At 36.0% G+C, this 18,932-nt stretch overlaps 1 protein-coding gene across 1 annotated transcript; it reads right to left on the bottom strand.

Moving 5' to 3' along the window:
- Nucleotides 209-18,264, bottom strand: LOC109850920 (ubiquitin carboxyl-terminal hydrolase 12-like). Its single transcript, XM_020421004.1, has 32 exons — nucleotides 18,145-18,264; nucleotides 17,955-18,018; nucleotides 17,655-17,817; nucleotides 17,403-17,560; nucleotides 16,305-16,570; nucleotides 16,003-16,221; nucleotides 15,812-15,920; nucleotides 15,602-15,717; nucleotides 15,226-15,324; nucleotides 13,953-14,062; nucleotides 11,939-12,013; nucleotides 10,995-11,073; nucleotides 10,755-10,901; nucleotides 10,590-10,670; nucleotides 10,369-10,488; nucleotides 9,917-10,039; nucleotides 8,463-8,540; nucleotides 8,231-8,319; nucleotides 7,964-8,072; nucleotides 7,723-7,791; nucleotides 7,538-7,648; nucleotides 6,491-6,546; nucleotides 6,199-6,376; nucleotides 5,996-6,097; nucleotides 5,849-5,920; nucleotides 5,633-5,698; nucleotides 5,047-5,112; nucleotides 4,785-4,871; nucleotides 3,889-4,005; nucleotides 1,128-1,202; nucleotides 956-1,042; nucleotides 209-801 (listed from the first exon to the last, which is right to left on the bottom strand). Exons 1-32 carry the CDS (start codon nucleotides 18,172-18,174, stop codon nucleotides 760-762), a joined length of 3,363 nt encoding a protein of 1,120 aa, XP_020276593.1. The 5' UTR covers nucleotides 18,175-18,264; the 3' UTR covers nucleotides 209-759.

The raw sequence follows: 18,932 nt of genomic DNA, 5'->3' as shown, positions 1-18,932 counted from the left end.
AATATATATCTAATTTCTGCCACTGGCAAATCAAACACCGCTATTTTCTGTGCTCTTAACAAATCTAGTTGGGCGACACAAAAATGGAACCAAACTTGCACGCTGATATACCTACAGATCGTGCAGTCGTTGAATACAAATATGACCAATCTCTTGATACGTGAAGATGGGTTGGGCATCAGACATGAACAGAGACTTTTCCCAAGTATTTATCGAAATCTGCCAATAACACTAGATAATATTATTATATGCACTACATGAACCAGTACACCTACACATAAGGTCACTAGGCAGATAAAACAAGACGTTTCTCGTACATATAACACAACCTCCACATTACACAACCTCGTTCTGCCTCTAAAACCCAAAAGAAAAGGAAAAAAAAATAGAGAGAGATAATATAACAGCAGGAACGGACAGCACAAACAAAACAGCCCTAACATGGAAACTATACTCTGTATACATCCCCTGCACAAAATCACTTATATACTAAAAACTACACTGGTTTGGAGGAGATGATCTCCATCGAATTGGCGCGTTTTGAGTATGAAGAATAGATTTAACTCAAAAGAGCTCCCTCCCACTTGCATAAGACATCACACATTCTTAATTTTTCCTCGGAGAAGCTGATTTCCTGGGAACTAAGCACTCCCATCTAATAGTGCTGCTTTTGTTGAGCCTACAGTTTCTCGTTCATTTTGAAGGCAAAGATGCAGGATTTGAGTAGATTGATACTGTAGGCCGAAGTTTGGAAATTCTCTAATTGTAGATTTTCACAGGCTTTTCATATGTGTGTCGGTTCTGCATGGAGAGAGAGTCATGAAGTTTTAAGCTATTTATAGTTGAATGTCTCCATCAAAATTTCCTAAGAGATCAATGCACCAAGTAAAATTTATTTTTAAAAAAAGAATTAAAAACACTTTAAGCACACGTTATGTAGACAGTAACATCTCACCTGATTGGCTGTGTAGAGCCTTTTTGGAGCAGTGTCAGCGTGCTCCAATCCAAGGTACTGTTCCCAAGCTCCATAGACATCTCTTCGCTGCATTGAGACATAACAGTACATGTGAATGAATGGGAAGAGGAGAGGAGAGGGAGTGAGGGAGAAACATAGCAATATTTCATACCTGAAACCGGCTAGATACAATATCTGAATCCTGAAGGTACTCAGGCCGACCAAGTGATAGAAATGCGAACTTCCACTGAGAAAAAAGAACAAGATGAAAACTTCCACAAAATGCGAAAACTAAACAAAAGTAATAAAAAGGCAAGTATTTTCCAAATGAAGGGGCCTGCAGGGTTATCTCCAAATGTACTGTTCATTTTCTTTTAAGCTACCTGCTCTTGAGCATGATGCTCTGTAAGTAACAGGAATTTCACTATTCTAGTTGGAGTGTGAATGTGCATGACCTCTATCTAACCACGATACATGTTCCGATGGTCAAAACAAGATCACTATTCTAGTTGGAGTGTGTATATGCATGATGGTTAATTGGTTATCGAACCGAAAATTAATACTCCAATGGTCAAGGCATGGGGAACCTAAAATACAGAAGGTATAATGATGCACCTCATCTCAGTTACAACTTCAAGTGTGACCCCAAGTGTGAGCATATCATAATCATCATGTGACATATTTTGACGTTAATTCCTCTTTCATGTAATTAAGTGGGTTTTAACAAATTATTCAAACGAACACAATTTTTTTTCTTTGTTCTTGTTGAGGGGTGGGGGAGGGATTTGAGAATTCAAAACTCTATGCTAACATAATGTACCTGGCTTACTGAAAGAACTTGCAATAAGCCATCAATACTACCATGGGTTGAAAAAAATATAATGACCTAAAAAAATAATGTTGCATCACCGCAGTTTTTAGCTAACTGCACCCTAATGTTGAAAACAATGATAACGCATAATGTAACATTCTACCCCCTGTTAAGGGTTAAAGGGGGGAAAAAGGCAAAAAAATGTAACGCATAACGTAGATTATTTTAGTAAGTATTTACATATTTTATAACTAGAGAACATTCATAATGATTTTAATAATTAGAATCATCAAAATTTTCAAACATAACATCATTTATTCACAAATACCAAATTATACTATCACTATTTCTTAACAAACACTAGTCAAATACGCTTAATAACCATTCCAAAAGCATGAAATACATCAAGCTTGAGACCAATCGTATCAGTCTAAACAAAAACAATCAAACCAGCAGCGTAGGACCTCACCAGCAGCGTGGGACCCCCTATCGTCATCGAGAAGGTGGTTGCCGTTGAGTCAAGTCAGTCCAGGTTCACGGTATTGTGATTCTCATCTTCAATTAGGGTTTTGAAGGGGTGTAGTTTGATGAGGGTTTTGGTCTTCGTTTTTGTATTCTCCTTTGTCATAGGCAGCAAAGAGAACATTCGGCAGCGACGAGAAAAGATATCGAGGAGTGATTTAGGGTCTTCTGAAGGGCGTAAAGAGAAATTGGGGGAGGCGAGAGAATTCTGAGGGCGCCGATTGATCCCAGAATTGAAGGGAGGACGGGTTTTAACTGGAGTGAATGATTGGATTTTATCTAACTTAAAATCCAACGATTGGATTTTATATATCTTAAAATCCAACAGTACTGAAAAGATGACAATTTAACACATCATAAATCAATGTTAAGTGACACGTTACATAACGTGCGTTTTTTTCAGAAATCGCAACATTATGAACTGGGACGTTTTCTTAATGGGTTTATCTAACAAATTCCTCTCGTTATGCTACATAACACATTATAATGCGTTATGAGTTGCGTTTTTTTCAACATTTCTGCAGCCTTCTGTAGATTAATCACCGATGGCGAAAAGCTAGCTCTTCTGAATAACACAGCGTGAAGCAGGCGTTTGGGAAAATTTTGGCATTCAATTTTATGCAAGAATACTAATGAGCACAGTTGGAACAGCTAAATGTATGTAATAACATGAGACATAGAAACAATTTCTGAGACCGCCTTACTCTCCCATATTGTCAATAGATAGTCCACCTCAAATTAGTATGTGTTGTTTCCTTCCAATTTTTCTCTAGGAAACAAAAGTAGGATCAGTGGTGTCAATGTGCAAGGCGCAATGCGGGACGCAAAGTATCTTTACGCGCACATGCGCAAGGACCAACACGATGCGCTCGCCCGAGTGATGTGAGGTGCACACAGCACACAATTTTTCAAGATAGGATAATCAAGCATGAAAGAATATGTTTAGGCATTCACATAAAAAATATGTCATGATAAATAATATCTTACGACAAAATCACAATATAAGGTCTTATATTCTAATGCTAACACCTAACATAGCAACAAAGTTCATAATTTTTCAAATCAAATGTCAGATCAAGACTAATATCCAAGCAAAGAATTAGTTACGGTCCTCAATTGAAGGCTACTAAAAAGGCCTAATGGGTTTATTTTGCTTTTTGGGATATGGATTATCAAATATAAGGACTCGATTAAAATGTTAAACAAACAAAAATATGAGGGTATGCACTACATGCACCCTACACAAAGTTAGGATTTACACGAGGCGCAAAAGGCACTATTGCATCAAATGTGAGGTGCTCCACCACCACCCCACATCACAAGGCGCATGAGGCGCAGTGAGGCGCGCGCCTTTGAAAACAATGAGTAGGATTCCATGTCAAATAAGTCCAGAAGAAGAACCATAGTGAAGTATTAATATACACTGGGCATGACGGACTGGAGATGGGGGGGAAAAGGGAAAGAAAGAAAAAGAAAGTGCGCTTGCTTCAATTAGATTAAGTATCTGACACGATAGTTCACACTAGTGCATAGACATATAGCTTACATGAATGTATAAGAACTGGACATTGCTTATGACGGCAAAGTGAGCATTAATTACCTTAGAGAATTCTTCATCAGGAACCTGCAGTTTCTTTTGGATACGTGCTTTCACCTCGGATAAAGTTTCACCTTCATGAATAACCAAGAAGAATGGTTCCCCAAAGTTTTGAACCTGCTGCAAAAATTGAAGGGAAAAAAAACCCTTAATTTTAATAAGGGAACTGTATGCATGTATAGAACAGAACAAATACTAGAACGGGAACAGGATGAGTAGAAGGATGAGGTTTGCGGGCCAACTAAGTTAATTTATAATGAAACTGTATGTGTGTATAAAACAGAACAGAGAACAATGGAAACCTAAGTTGCATGGGTACTGGTACGGGTACGGGACACGGCAAATTTGTAAAAGGTAGAGTACAGGGACACGGCTATGAACATGTATGTTATGTACATTTATATGTATTAAAACTAGTAATTTACATACGATCAATATTGTTTTTTTCATTTACATAAGATCAATATCGTAGAAATAGATGTGGAGGGTAGAATATGCATCCAAGAAGTGTATGACGAGCGTTTTAAATTTAAACATGTAGTATATAATTGAGTATATGCTTGAACACCATAAGTATATATTCAAGAAGCATCCAAGAAGCTTGGATACGGATAGGTACGGGTATGGCTTCCGAATAGAAATACCGAGGTAATATAGATGGAAACAGAATGAGTGGGAGGATGGGTTCTACATTTCCCAGAAATCACTTGCCCATCTTTTGCCTTGAAATAGGAACAAATTGGTCAAATTGATAAAAACACTTCCGGAAAATTGATAACAAAACTTTTCGCTTTTCATTCCTATGAAAACAGGGGCTTGGAACTACATCAATGCTAATAAAATTTGAAGTATATAAATTGATACATCCATCATGACCCAAATTTCCAGTACGTATTTACCATCTGATTCTGATTAGGATCTTTCATGAAATGGTAGACATGAATCAAGCGATCGTGAGGACCAAGATTTTTCTCCTCTTCTGGAATCTGCAATGCAATAGAGTAAGAACTATTAAAAGCAGTGGTTTTTTTTAATCTCTGAACATAAATCAAAAATCATCAGGGATCCCCTCGTTTGATGATGCATGTTAAGCCATCAGACTCTAAGCAAATGATATTATCAAAAGCGTGAATCAGCAAGCTCTGGAAACGGGTTACTCACCTCTTCTGCACGCAATGTCCAGTACTGATCATTTATGTTTTCTATCTTTTCATTAGGAGGAAATATCTGCAGAAATCATTGTAAGACTTGTAAGCAAGGGGGGAAGCATCGACACACAAACACAAATACAAGAGTCGGAATGTAAATAGTACGCCCCCCACCCCCCAAACAAAAAAAAAACCACGCAGATGTTTGAATAGTTATATTTAGATTCCCAGGTAACAAGAGCGGTATAAAAAAGTCAATTTTAGGTAGTAAATCAATTGCATTACTTAATATAGTTATTTCTAATTTTTTTTGCCGATTACAACCAAATTATCTTAAGATACAAAACCAAGAGGGCATAAATTAGCTATAAATTCAAATTCTGTTGTTGCAACAGCAAATGCCTCAGGAAAAAACCTATGCACAACATTCATGCAAAAATTACTCATCAGCTCAGGACCAGCATGCTTCACTTACACCATAAATTAGATGTAATTGGTTATGGTACTTTACTTGATAGAGCATTTACGTTATCCAAATGTGTTTACAAGCCAACATTCATGCAAAAATATTGTCTTATAGACAAATACCACAGGAATACCTTATAGATCTTGTGATAGAAGACCTCAAGCAATCTGAGTTCAGCATTTGGCTGAGATAGCTCCACCTATTTTTTTTTTAAAAAAATTAAAAAAAAAACACCAAGAAGACTTTTCAGTAGAACCATGTGTTTCAAAATAACCTATGCACAACTTACAGGTTAAACAAGGAGCAAGATTGTGATTAGAAGAAGAAATGATAACTTCAAAAAACTAACCTTACTCTTGAGATCATTAATTACATCACCTACAGTGCTGTTTTTGGGTAATCGAATGGTGTGAATTACAACCTGATAAGAGAACAAATTTGTTAAGTACATAGCTAATTCAAAATTCATAAGAACAAGGTATATCAAGCCACTGACCTCATCCTTGGTGGCATGATGAAATGCAACTTTAAGAGTTTTTAAACATTGCAGTTCAGGAAGAGGAATATCCAGTATTTCATAATACAATATGTCAGAAGTCTGTCCAAAAAAATATCATTAGATTCGATGGTTGCACCATGACACATGTAATAGGATTTAAATTCATTACTAACTAAACCAAATTATAGAAAAAATTCTACCTGATTGTAATGGACGAGCATTTCTGAAAGATGCTCAACACCGCGGTATTTGATTGGCTGGGGTTTAGGTTGCTGAGAGTAACAATTGTGAGACGTTAGACGGATTTTTGATGCATCATCTAAACCAAGTTGTCGAGCAACTCTTTCCACAACATCATCATAGGTGAAAAGCTTTGACCTTAGGAGAAGAAAAAAAGCGTAAGAATAAACAATTTGATATTATGGTGCAAACCACAGAAGCCACAACTGAATGACAGTAAAGAACAGCTATAATCGTTATATTTGCGCTTACAGTTCCAAACAAAAATCGTCCTCTTTTGGTTTCTCCAGTGAGCGAAAATGGACAACCTGTGCCATCATGAGATGGACAAGCATTATATAAGTGCTTCACTAATTTACATGATCAAGATAAGTAGATGTTATGAAAAGCAGAAGACAGTGCATGTTCCAGCAAGTTGTGCAGTAGAATTGTGACCCTAGCAGACATCTTGCATTAAAGAGAGATAATATGATATATAAACAAAAATAAATAAATGGATTAAAAAAATAGACCTAAATTGCATCTCTTAAGAAAAGCCTTGGTGTCAGTGACATGAAAATGAGCAGACTGCGAAAGTATCTGAAGTGTCAGTTAAAAGGAACTTCTTCACAAGCAACACCATGATTTCCACCTGATTTCCAAAGATATAATGTCCTAACACTATGATTTTAGCTTGTTTACCTCCAAACTACTTCCACATTCCACCAGGTAATGAAGTTGAGTTATCACCTAAGCTCCCTGTTCGTCTATTATTAACATTCGATGAATACCTGAAGCGTCAGTTAAAAGGCTCTTCTTCGCAAGCAACACCATTCTTTTCGCCTGATTTCCAAAGGTATAATGTCCTAACACTACGGTTTTAGCTTGTATTTACTTCCTAACTACCTCAATCCACATTCCACCAGGCAGCGAACAAGTTATCACCTAAACTCCCCGTTCATCTATTATGAACATTCAACGAATACCTACCACTATGATCTGGAGTCACTGCCAACAGCCAAATTTCCTCAAGGCAGAAGAAAACACGGGGAAAAAATTATATATTACACGTAAATATCTAAACTGTATCGTGCCATGTTCATTCCCTGGCTACTGGCACTGGCCTATGCCAGTTCTGAGATCCATGACAAAAGATTTTTATATCCATTTGAAGAATCATAGGTCTAAAACTAATCTACGTGCTAGATCTCGTGAAACTATTGGATAAAGTAAATTACAATGAAATTTTGTAGTGACTCATTACAACAAGCAATGATATTCAGAAAAAGAAAACCACAAGAAATTGCAATACCAGTATACCTGACGATTATGAACATATTCCAAAAATGATGGAACATCAGGATAGCGACACTGGTCTTCACTCTCTGGAGTGGGAGCTTTTTGGTAGCAGATGATATCACCATCTTCCAGCTGAAAATATAGAGCCAATGTGTTAAGAATTAAAGGTGCTCATCAAGAAAAATGTAATTATGTATTTAACAAACCTGGCTAGCTCGGAAAGTGAGCTTCCTGTCTATGTGCTCGCACATTACACTAGGTTCATATTTAATTTCCTGACCAATAAAAACAGAAAGGTAAGAGTACTAAGTTAAAAGAATGTTAACCAATTACAAACTCAAGAATCAACACAAAACTAAGCATGAAAAAATGGAAGATAAATCAAGTATTAAAAAAACAAAGACATAAGCACCATGCAAAACGAAAAAAGTTCATGCTGTGACCCACCTCATAAAGCTCAATTTCTTCATCTGGAAGAAATCCAGCCATCTTATTCAACTTCGAGAGAATTTCTGTTGGCTTCCCTAAAGCCTTGACAAAGAGCCTTCCCACATACCTATGCGCAATAAGGTTGAACAAGTATAAGTTATTAGACAAATATAAGTTGTACACCCAAGATCAACAAGGCTAACACAAAATTTAGTTAATGTCCTGGAAAAGACAACCATTCCAAGGAAATTCAAACAGAGTAATTAACAGGAAACAGATAAATACCTCAGCTCTTCCTTTTCAGGATCATAGAGCTTGAAAAAAAGCAGTATATCTTCCTTAGTTTTATCTGGTGGAGGAAGAGGTTGAAGATCCTACATTATCATAATAAAAGTTTAATCAACTCATCAAGCACTTAAAAGTTCTATTGTAGAATGCATCTTTTTTATGCACAAAAAATAAGAAAAATACGGTCAAAACCATTCAATCATCAGCTCAATAGCCAAAGTACTGTTACCAGTCCAATTTCCACTTCCAAGAATAATTTGAGCTCAGCAATATGCAACTTGTTAGTGATCTCCCTTAACTGTCCAACCTATACAAAAGATGTGGAAAATGAACTCATTAATATGGTGGATGAAGGAAATTGATAATTGTTAAATAGAAGGATACTCAATAAACTGAAAACAAATATGTTCATGAAATCTCCATAGACTGAGGAAATTGGGCATCTATTACTGCCATAGACATAAAAATGACGAGTCAGTGCTTTTATGAAAGTGAAATTTCGAGGCTGTAGTGTATGTCAAATGGTGATTTTCTGATCCAAACACCTGAATTAATCACCAAAAAAGTAATTCTTGAAACATGTGAACAACTCTAAAAGTCGTATATAAAAGAAACTTGTGGTCGGAAAATGGATCTGCTACAGGAACATAACCAAAGCAGAAGATTCCATGTAGAAGACTAGGTTCCTATCAGATGCACAGTTGACCTATATCAAAAATATTTATATTGAAGTGGATTCATAATTTCATATAACAGCAAGTATCAAACAAAAATTAGGCCATGAAGCTCGAGCCAGACCGGGACAAACATATGCTACAGAAGGAACATGAAAGTTGCACGCATACTGAGGGAAGGTAACATATGTACACATCGTCAGCCTTAATGTGCTACAGTAACCCAAAGCTATAATATTTAACAACATGAGTTTCCGAGGTCCTGAGTCTCCTGACAATGAACCATATCGTCTCCATTCATATTTCCATTTATTTATAATTCTGAATGAAAGATAGATAGCTGTTAACCATCTAGACTCATAATGGAACTAAACATAAAGGCTTCATCAATTTTTCAGTAGAAAGAAAAATTATAGCAACCGCAACCAAAAAGCAATAACACAATACACCTCCAGTGAAAGGCCAAGTGCCAAACAACTTAAGAATTCAAACCTAACTTGGGTTGAAAAAAAAAAAGAACCCAAGTAGAAAGAAACAATTACAGAACCTAAAAGACAAGGTAACTCCCTCATTGAGGTTTAAGTAGAAGAAAATAATAGCAACCAAAAAACAATATCATTATCACATCATCACCTCCAATGAAGGCCGGCTGCCAAATCATTTTAGAACTAGAACCTATTCTAAGAAAATAACATTCATCCCTCCTCTCCACAACTAATCAGAACGTAACAAAAATAATATTAGTTAATTTGATCTCAAATGTGCCACTAATTATCGAATCACTTCTATAGTCAAGCTTGTAACTATTTAAATGAAAAGTTCTCTCCATCACCGCCATCATCGCCCCACCCCCCCACCCCCAAAACCAAAAAAAATCTCTCTAGACAATTTCAATTTGGTTGGTGTCCAAATGAGAGAAAAGGATACCATAGCAATTTGCTGCAAATTCTAATATGTTATTTATTCAAGCTCATAGTACTGAACTGTTACACCAGGATATATCACTTACAGATTGAGCTTCCTCTTGTGGAGTCAATGGCCTATTGGGACGATATGTATGGTTTTGCCGTCTAGCCCACAGCCAAAAACGCTGACATTGCACGGGAACGCCGAATTCTTTGGCCACCTCCTCCTGCAAAAGATCCAATATTACACATCAGGAAGAAAACTAAAGAGATTTTGATAACAATAAGAGATTACACACTTCCAATTTCCGCTACGCTACCAAGAAAATCAGTAGCAATACATTCAGTAAACAAAAGGGGAGCTGAAACCTAGAAAATTCTATCTAATCAGCCGGCATGCTGGAGTATTTGGTTATGGAAAAGAAAGCATATAACATGTTTCTAATCTGAATGAGATGCTTGTTCTTTGTCACAAATCACAAAAAATACAAACATATGAGTAAGAAGCCCAGGTTGAACTCCTGGTGTTAAACAACAGCAACACCAAAAATGTTACCTTGAACGTGTAGAAAGGCGTCTGTTTTTGGATACGGAAACTCCGAACTTTGTCATGATCCACTAGGTCAAAGTAAATATCCCTTCCAATTTGTTCTCTCAAGTCTTCATCTCGAGCAACCTATATTTCAATATAATGTTTGGTAAACCAGCATCAAGTAAGGAAGCACCCCACTTAAGAACCAGAAAAGTAGAAGTAAAGGAAAAGATCATGTGAAAGACCTTTATAATGGTATAAAGATGGGCCTCAGCTTTCTCCTTCTTCTTGTGTTCCTTTTCTTCTTGTTCTTTCTTCAATCTTATCTGGAAACAAACATATGTTTCAAACAACGCCTCTCACATGTTTGACAATTCAGTAATTAAACAAGCTTCCCATGATTGTCTTACTCTGAGGTGCTCAGCAATATCTTTTTCATCCACATTGCAAACTATTTTATCCTTGTCACTTTCTCGAATATATACAAGCATGTAAGCATTTGAATACTTTGTAAACTTAAATGGAGTGTTATTGAAACCAGGTGTTGTCTGAGGTAACTGTGGACAAAATAAGGGGGCGAAAGGCTTAGACAGTTAATGGTACTAAATGTAAATGGGATATGTGATATTTCTGATGGAAATATAGATAACCTCTTCTTCTCCACCATACTGCTCCTCTAGAGCCTTCTTTGCATCTTCTTTTGTTACCCGCTCATCATCAAACTTAAACCTGAAAAGGAAACATTTTAAAATGTTAGATAGGCTCCAAAAAAAATTCCAGGAACTAGGTTAATTGGCAAAAGGTTGCAAGAAAGCAGACACTCAGGCCTCACAAAAATCAACTCAATAAAAGGTACACATAAGAAGAACACCAGGATCAAAGAAGTTCTTGGCATAAACGTTTCTAAGACACAGTCGAAGCATATACACAGATCCGTTTACCATAAAAAATTATGTAGGCATGAAGTTATGTAGGCATGTGGACTGCATTTCACAAGGAAACTCAAAAAGAACAAAATGTAGCTTACTCTAGAATATTTTATTCATCACAAAATCTTACAGCTAAAGCAATTTTGGCAGGGAGCACTAAGATTCACCAGAAAAAGGACAAGTTCTGGCTTAAATGGATAATAATCTATAAGCAATATAATCACTTGGTAGCAACATAAAGAACACCGCTTAAACTTGCATCACATTACTGATGAGACATCAACATCAATAGAGATGCAGCTACAACTGGTTATAGTAAGTTCTGCTTAAAATGGCAACATCATAAGCTCTTGCAAAGCGCATATCATACCATCAGGAGTATAGTATACTGAAACTTTAATTAATTAAAGCAATGAAATTACCTTCCAGGCCTCTTGATAGACATGTAGATCCCGTAAGAATATAATATTTGAAGGATTACACAGATTAACCTCTCACCTGACTGGTGACATATAATCAAGTATGCTAATTATGGCTTTTAATATTCAAAAGATTACAGATGTATGAAGGGCAGGAATTTCACAATAATCTAAGAAACGATTCAATGCCAATGAAGATTTTCATTCAATAAATAATAGGAGGAAGAAAAAAATTTATATACATACCACTGCTCAGATAGAGTTGGTCGAATAAAAGCATAGTAGTGTCCGCCATGCACCCCACCGCTATGAACAAGAACACTGCATATATGACAAACAGCATAAAACTTTTCCCCTTCTCCATTAGGAGTAAAGAAAAATATGTGTCTAAATATTTTCAAAAGGAAGAGAAATATGGAATAGAAGATAGCACCACTATTAGTAAGCACATATTTATTCTCAAGCAATTAGTGTTTAAGTAAATATGGATTCATTAAGAGAAAATAAGTAATAGAAAATGGATGCTAAGGAATCAAGGACATGGTAATAAGAAAATTCCGAGGAAGAGGAAGTATTCAACAGAGGACATGCATAACTAACAGTAAACTCCTTCCTTCCTGATATGTCCAGGGTTTTAGCCTAGATAGCCATCATTTTACCAACTTCCCCCTAGTGCATTCTGTGCATGACAATTAAGACCTGCTGGTATATCTACAAGACAAGAGGCAAAAGCCTTCACCGCAAAGCTTGGAGTGTCAACTGCTCTCCAAACTCCCATATACAGAAAACGAAGGAAATCCCTATAAATCATAAGCAATCAAATCTACCTTAAGAGTCTCAGTACTTGAATTCTACTTACGTCTTTGTGCCTAGCACTTCAAGCCCATACCACTGCTCCTATTTTGTGTATGCGGCTTAATCAGCCCAATTCTAGTATCAAGTAATTAACTAAAAAAAATAGTCGCAACTTTAACATGGATTTATATATTCTCAGTCACAAGTCCAAACATAAAAATAAATGACCGGCTAAATGAATGAAAAGCATCCATTTGAGTTGTCAAACTCCACCTAATTAAAGAAAGAACTACTCTCCAATACTGAAAAAAATCAGAAGGAAAACTTTCTCTTCTTCCAGACAACTAAACATGTCATGGTTATTGGCCCTATTAATTTAATGGTAAGAGAACCTGTTTCCGATTTGTTACTGCAAACCAAATATTGACCATCTATCTTGTCCCAAAGAAGTCGTCAATTTGACTGAAACTATATCACTCGTACACAACTCTGAATGAACAGCAGAAAGATTCACATAAATGAAAAAAGTTACAGACTTAGTTCCAGGAAGTGAAGGAAATTGAAAGAAGACATGGAACAGCAAGGATGATAGTAGTATACAACAATTATGTGCTCGAGATGTATCAGTCATGACAATGCTTAAGTCACAATCCAAACAACAATCTATATCTGATTATGGAACATGCCATGCATTGGAGGCCTTCTTAATCAGAGTAAGCATTATCAAGATATCAAATTCAAGATAGTATTGATCACTTAATGGTTAATGGCCTGTTTGGATGGAGGGTAGAGAGGGGGAGGGGAAGAGAAATCTAATTTTAATCTTGTTTGGGAGTTCCATTTAGGAGGGTAGAAGAGGGGAATGGGGAGGAAATTTGAGTCAAAATCTTATACCCCAAATTGGGGTGTAATGAAGGGGAAGGGAATGAAGGGGAACTTTTCCCCTTCATTCCCCTCCCTAAGTCATCTCCCAAACACACTTAGAATTGTTTCACAAGCTTGTCATGAGAACCATATCATCTGAATTTCACTAGTGATAGAACATAGGGTGCATATAACATTATAACCATAAGTTATACATCCTATAAAGTTCTTATATTGGTTTTAAAAGAACTAAAATCCTATTTGCATCAACATGCCTCGATACTGGTATGAGGAGAATTATTTTCCTATTTGAATTGGTCACTAATTCTTACATTGCCATGATTCAAACATTATAGACTTAACTTACTGCAGGCAACTTAAGAAATCAAGACCAGTAGCTTCTAAAAACTTCAACACAGTCAGCATGCCTAGATAAGTTTGACAAAGTATAACAACAAATGCATCGATATATATAAAAAAGTAAAACAAGTTCTTACAATACTACATCAGCATGCATAGAGAAGTACAACAAAGTAAAACAATGAATGCACAATTTTTCAGTTTTCATTTTCCAAAATATAAAGATCCCAACAAATATTACCTATGAAGAGTATACAGGTTGCGAACTCTCCTGTCTGCATCTGGAGAAAGATATTTTCCATTTTCTCTATCAAGGTCTAGTTGCAAAGGAAACTCATAACGATCATTTATCTGCATTATAGACATTAGATAAAACTATATGCATCAGAAAGGGACAGCTGATCAAACCATTTGATTCTCCACTATCATAAAAATTGTTTATAGGAAAAGCTATTTATGTTTCAGAGAAAATAAAACTGAAAACCACAAAAGGGATAATGCAATCAAGAGTATGTGTATGGGGTTAATCTTCCAATTTGTATTCTACAAACAAAAAGTTTATGGTCCTTCACAATGCAATCATGAACATGAAAGTGAATCGAACAAGATCTAGAGAATTTATCTCCCTGACCACCATATCTCTGATTAAAATAACCATTATAGCTATAACAGCTTCAGAGAAGATAAGTATTAGCTGAAGGGTTTCCCCTAGCTAATGTTACGATATTAATAAATGAGACTAGAGAAAGGATTATGTCCAAAGCAATAATATGGATAAAATATAAGGAGTTAGAACCAGTAGTACAAAATGGAATATATGAAGTAAAACTTAAGCGAAAACCTTAAAAAAAACAGTGTATTGTCCCATCCACATTAATGACGAGAAATACCTTGTATTGATCATTTTCGCTATTCGGTAAAGAAAAGACCTGTATAGGTTAGAGATAGCTTCGGTCAAGGATATGAAGACAGTTACTTTACGTGGTTACAGATTATTGACCCGAATTAAGGCAGAAGAAGATAGTTGTTTTTTAACAGAGGAAATTGTCCTTAATGTGCTAAAGGAGAAAGGAGTAGGTAGCTGACCCAACATCTGGGATAAACGTCTTACGAACTTTGCTTAAATTTAAGGCTTCAAGCCAATTGTTAACAAGCTCATTCAAATTAATGTGAACATACAATAATAAGATTTAATGTTTCAGACTGGAGTAGCTTCACGTCTGATAATCCTAAAATATAAATAATTTATACTAATATCCCAAGGTTCGTAAAGAGAATAAACAGAAAAAAAAAATTGTTAACTATGATGTTCAAGACTGACAACTTGATAATGCATCTGTAAGGAATTAATCTGATAAAATAATCATAAGCTATATAACCTTCATAATACTTGTAACAAAAGATCAGCCTAGCTTAAGTTGAACTATAAGTGGAAAATGTAATATCAGCAAAAGAAACCATGATTTATGAATGCCATAACAAATATAAAAGGAAATGTGTTTACCGGTACCCACCTTTACCATTGTATCCCGCATGAAATCATATTCAAATCGCTTCAGTTGGAGTTGCAAGACAGGAGGAAAATCAATGAATAGAACACCCTTCTTCGCATCCTGAAACAAGCATGGAAACGAGAATCCAAATCAAATGAGTTCATCAGAAAACTGAAATTTGTTTAGAGCTGCAAGACTATACACTACAATACATTAAGATAATGATATAGCAACTATCTGATCTATGCTTTCTTAATCATCTTCTATTTTGATTCATAACGCCTCCAAAAAGATTATCCCACAAAGGATATAGCAGCTATGAAAAAATTGAGAGATGCAATATTCTCAGTGTAACATGGAAGCAGGCATGGAGAAGACAGCAGAGTTAGTAACAAACCTGTAGGCCATGGTTTTCAGCATGGTACTTGTTATCTCCTTCGAGTCTTTCAACTTCACAGTATTTGTCGAAAGAAGCATAAACATCCCGACATCCCTTGACATCTAGCTGAAGGTCTACAAAGAATACAATATTGCAAAAAGTAAATATAGTAACAAAGAAGATGCAGCTAAAAAGACTTGCAAACATCATAATTCACCATAGATTTACCATAAAACGACTCCTTTCTGGTGGATTTATAATCCACATTAATACACTCAATGTAATTCATATGATGTCCTTCAAACAGTTGTTGTATTGTTCCTTCAACAACAGTTCCCTGTGATAAAAATAAAAGGTCACAGTTGAACAATGAAAATATACCGATATCAATCTTAAATATTTTAGTAGAGTTGCCGAACCTTCATTTTGTCTTCCAACTTCTCACAAAGAACTCTATTGAGTTCTTGCACATCATGTTGCATAAAAGAATCATATGTGTCCCATCCAAATGACTTAGTTAGTTCTTTGGTAGCAACACTACTATCACTATACTGAAGTTTATAAAACAGGCTCTGCAGAGCCAGGGGAATGCTTCCAGATGGCATATCATTTTCTGTTGTAGGCATATGATAAACAGCCTGAAAGATGAACTTCAATTACTTTTCATTCATATAAAGTAGATTATTGGATAAAGCAGAAGGCATAAAATGATGATATATACCTTTCTGAAGTAGGGAATATGGTACAGAGTTTGAAGAAGAGAGTTCATGTAACAGGTTGCTCCTTGATTCTTAAGGCCAACATAACCAGTTTCTTTCTTAGAGTCATAATTCCAGTAGTCAATTACCTTACGTACCGCAACCTCAGCTTCAACTACACAGGTATCATTCACAATATATCCTCTACTAGGGTCATAAAGCTCACTGAGGGGCATAAATGAAGTAAAACCCCAATCACTTTCTCGAGCGTTAAACTGGTGTTGTGTTTCTGCAAAGAAAAAAGTACATGGGTAATGTTCTCACTAAGTTACAGTTTTCCTTAACCGCGGGTCTTTCAAATTATTACCATAATTTTGTCTCAAAAAAATTATTGACACAATTAATGAAGTAGAAACCATAAATAGCATGAGCACTATCAAATTTGAAAAACATGCACAAACGATGTTATCAAATATGTTTCAAAATGAGAATGTCTTGATAATAGAGCAAAATATAATATCATTTGATCTCAAAAATTGCATTCTTCATCTAGCTGCAACTTGCAACAACAAAATATAAAGAGGAAAAAGAAAAAAAGAAAGATCTAAACTTATTATATATGTTAAATACATCTACAACAATTTTGTACCTCCGTGTTATGTTCAAAAGTGGCTATAAGTTACTCAATGCTCAAAAAGGCCCCGCTTGACAAAGGTTTAAGGGAAATGGTTATCCTGTCTAAAGAGGACTGATGTTATTTTCTTTAATAATAGAGATGTTATCACCTAACCCGTCTAATGAGNTAGCTCATTTTAAACCCTTCAGAGGTGAGTTACCTTAACTGTTTTGCAATATTTTTGCTTGACAAATTATGACTGATTAACTCATTTTAAATTTTCTGTGTTTGGCATGTTAAAGAGGTGTCAGCTCTTCTTCCCTTACCTAACCCGTTGCCAATGATACCAAAGTAATAATGCAGGCAAATAGTAAAATATAAACCAGTTGGCAGTAATACTGGAAAAAAAGTAATATAGGCAAAAAAAATGACAATAATAGACCATAAAATAGAGCGAATATAAAAACACATGACCAAAATCCACAGTTAATCAGCAAAATGATACCTTTTCTGACACTATACTTGCTATTTATCTGATTGATCACCGACAAGCTGAATTGTGCATATCTACTCCATCCATAAGGAAGTGCCGCCGAATCAGCCACATCCAAGTACATAGACAAGTGGTCTACATTGTTCCCTTTTGGAAATATCAACACTCTCCTACAATTAACCAATCCAAAACACTCGCTTTAAGTCCAAAACCCTAACTTTAAAACAAAATCACATAATTAAAGGAAGAAAGAGCTCGTTGTACCATTTGTAACCGCCAACCATGAAAACATCAGAGTAGTGCTTCTTTGGGTGAAGCCTCGAAAAATGCTCGATCGTCCACGTAAACCTAGACGTCGTGGGAGGATCCTCCACTTGCTGCTGCTGCTGGTGGCTCTCGGCCCTGGTCGCAGTCTCCACGGGCGCCACTACAAACAAAGAATCAAAAGAAAATTCACCAAATCAATCAAAAGGATCACAACTCGCTAAAATCACAAAAACAAACTGAAAGCAACTCCATTCACGCCAGAATAGAGGGAAAAAACCGAATTTTTCAATCGAGAACCTTCCATTGGCTGAGCTCCGTCGGTAAGCTCGGAATGGGGAACAAGCATCTCGTCGTCTTCCTGCTGCGAAATTAAAGCACGAATCAGAGTCCAGATCGTGTAGAGCGATCCAAAACCCTAGAAATTAGTAAATTTTGAAACCCTAGGAGGGTGTAAAGTAAAGGGGGGATTAGAGTAGATTAGACGTACATCGAGGGGAGGAGGGGTCATTATAGTCATGGATAGGGGCGGGGGCGAGGGATCGCCGGCGGAGGACGGGATCGCGGTGGAGGGAGAGGAGAGAGAAGTGCCAAAAGGCGCTCTGTAGAAGGAGCGACGACACCGAAAGGGAAGACTCGAGCCGGGGGTAAAAAGGGAGAGGGGTTTTGTTTCGAGGAGGGGTATTTTGGGGATTTCAGGAGAGTGGGGGTGAACTTGTAAAGATTATTTGTCAGTTGGGCTTTGCTGCATTTTGCAAACAGATGGATATAGTCGTATAGATCATTGTCATTATCTTAAAATTTTACTGCCAAATTATGAACTGCTGCAAGTATTCGACATGAAAATATTTCCTGCCTTGTTAAAATCGAATATATATATAAGATCTGAGAGAAACATATAAACCGAAAATTATATCAACAATATGAATAAAAGCTGGCTTATTTAAAGTAATAAAATTTATAACTAAGAGTTAGCTAATGAGATCAACGCATCTAAAAATCATGAGCTAGTTCTCTGTATCTGTAATCGTCTTCAGATTCACTAATATAAACGTCAAGATAACTTAGATATCCAATTTGTATTGGCATACAATCAAAAAAAAAAACAAAAAGAAAAAAAATAATAGTGAGATATTTATGGCTAAATAGAATTTAGATGTCCTATATTTTCACGAATCTTACACTTAAGTTATTATTATTTTAAAATGGAGTAAAAAAAACTGCCCCAAAGTATTCAAGTATTGCAAATAAATACTTTATAATTTCCAAATATTGTAT

This window comes from Asparagus officinalis, chromosome 7 (genome assembly GCF_001876935.1).
Source record: "Asparagus officinalis chromosome 7, Aspof.V1, whole genome shotgun sequence".
NCBI classification, from domain to species: Eukaryota; Viridiplantae; Streptophyta; class Magnoliopsida; order Asparagales; family Asparagaceae; genus Asparagus; species Asparagus officinalis.
The sequence above is the reverse complement of the archived record's forward strand: the minus strand, read 5'-3'. Positions and strand labels throughout refer to the sequence as shown.

Bases quoted from the DNA above. Each gene is read 5' to 3' on its own strand.
- LOC109850920 (XM_020421004.1), bottom strand. From the start codon at position 18,174: ATGACTATAATGACCCCTCCTCCCCTCGAT. The intron at 17,818-17,954 runs GTTCTCGATTGA...CTTTGTTTGTAG, and splicing joins CGGAGCTCAGCCAATGGAAG to TGGCGCCCGTGGAGACTGCG. The intron at 10,902-10,994 runs GTTATCTATATT...TTTTGTCCACAG, and splicing joins AGTATGGTGGAGAAGAAGAG to TTACCTCAGACAACACCTGG.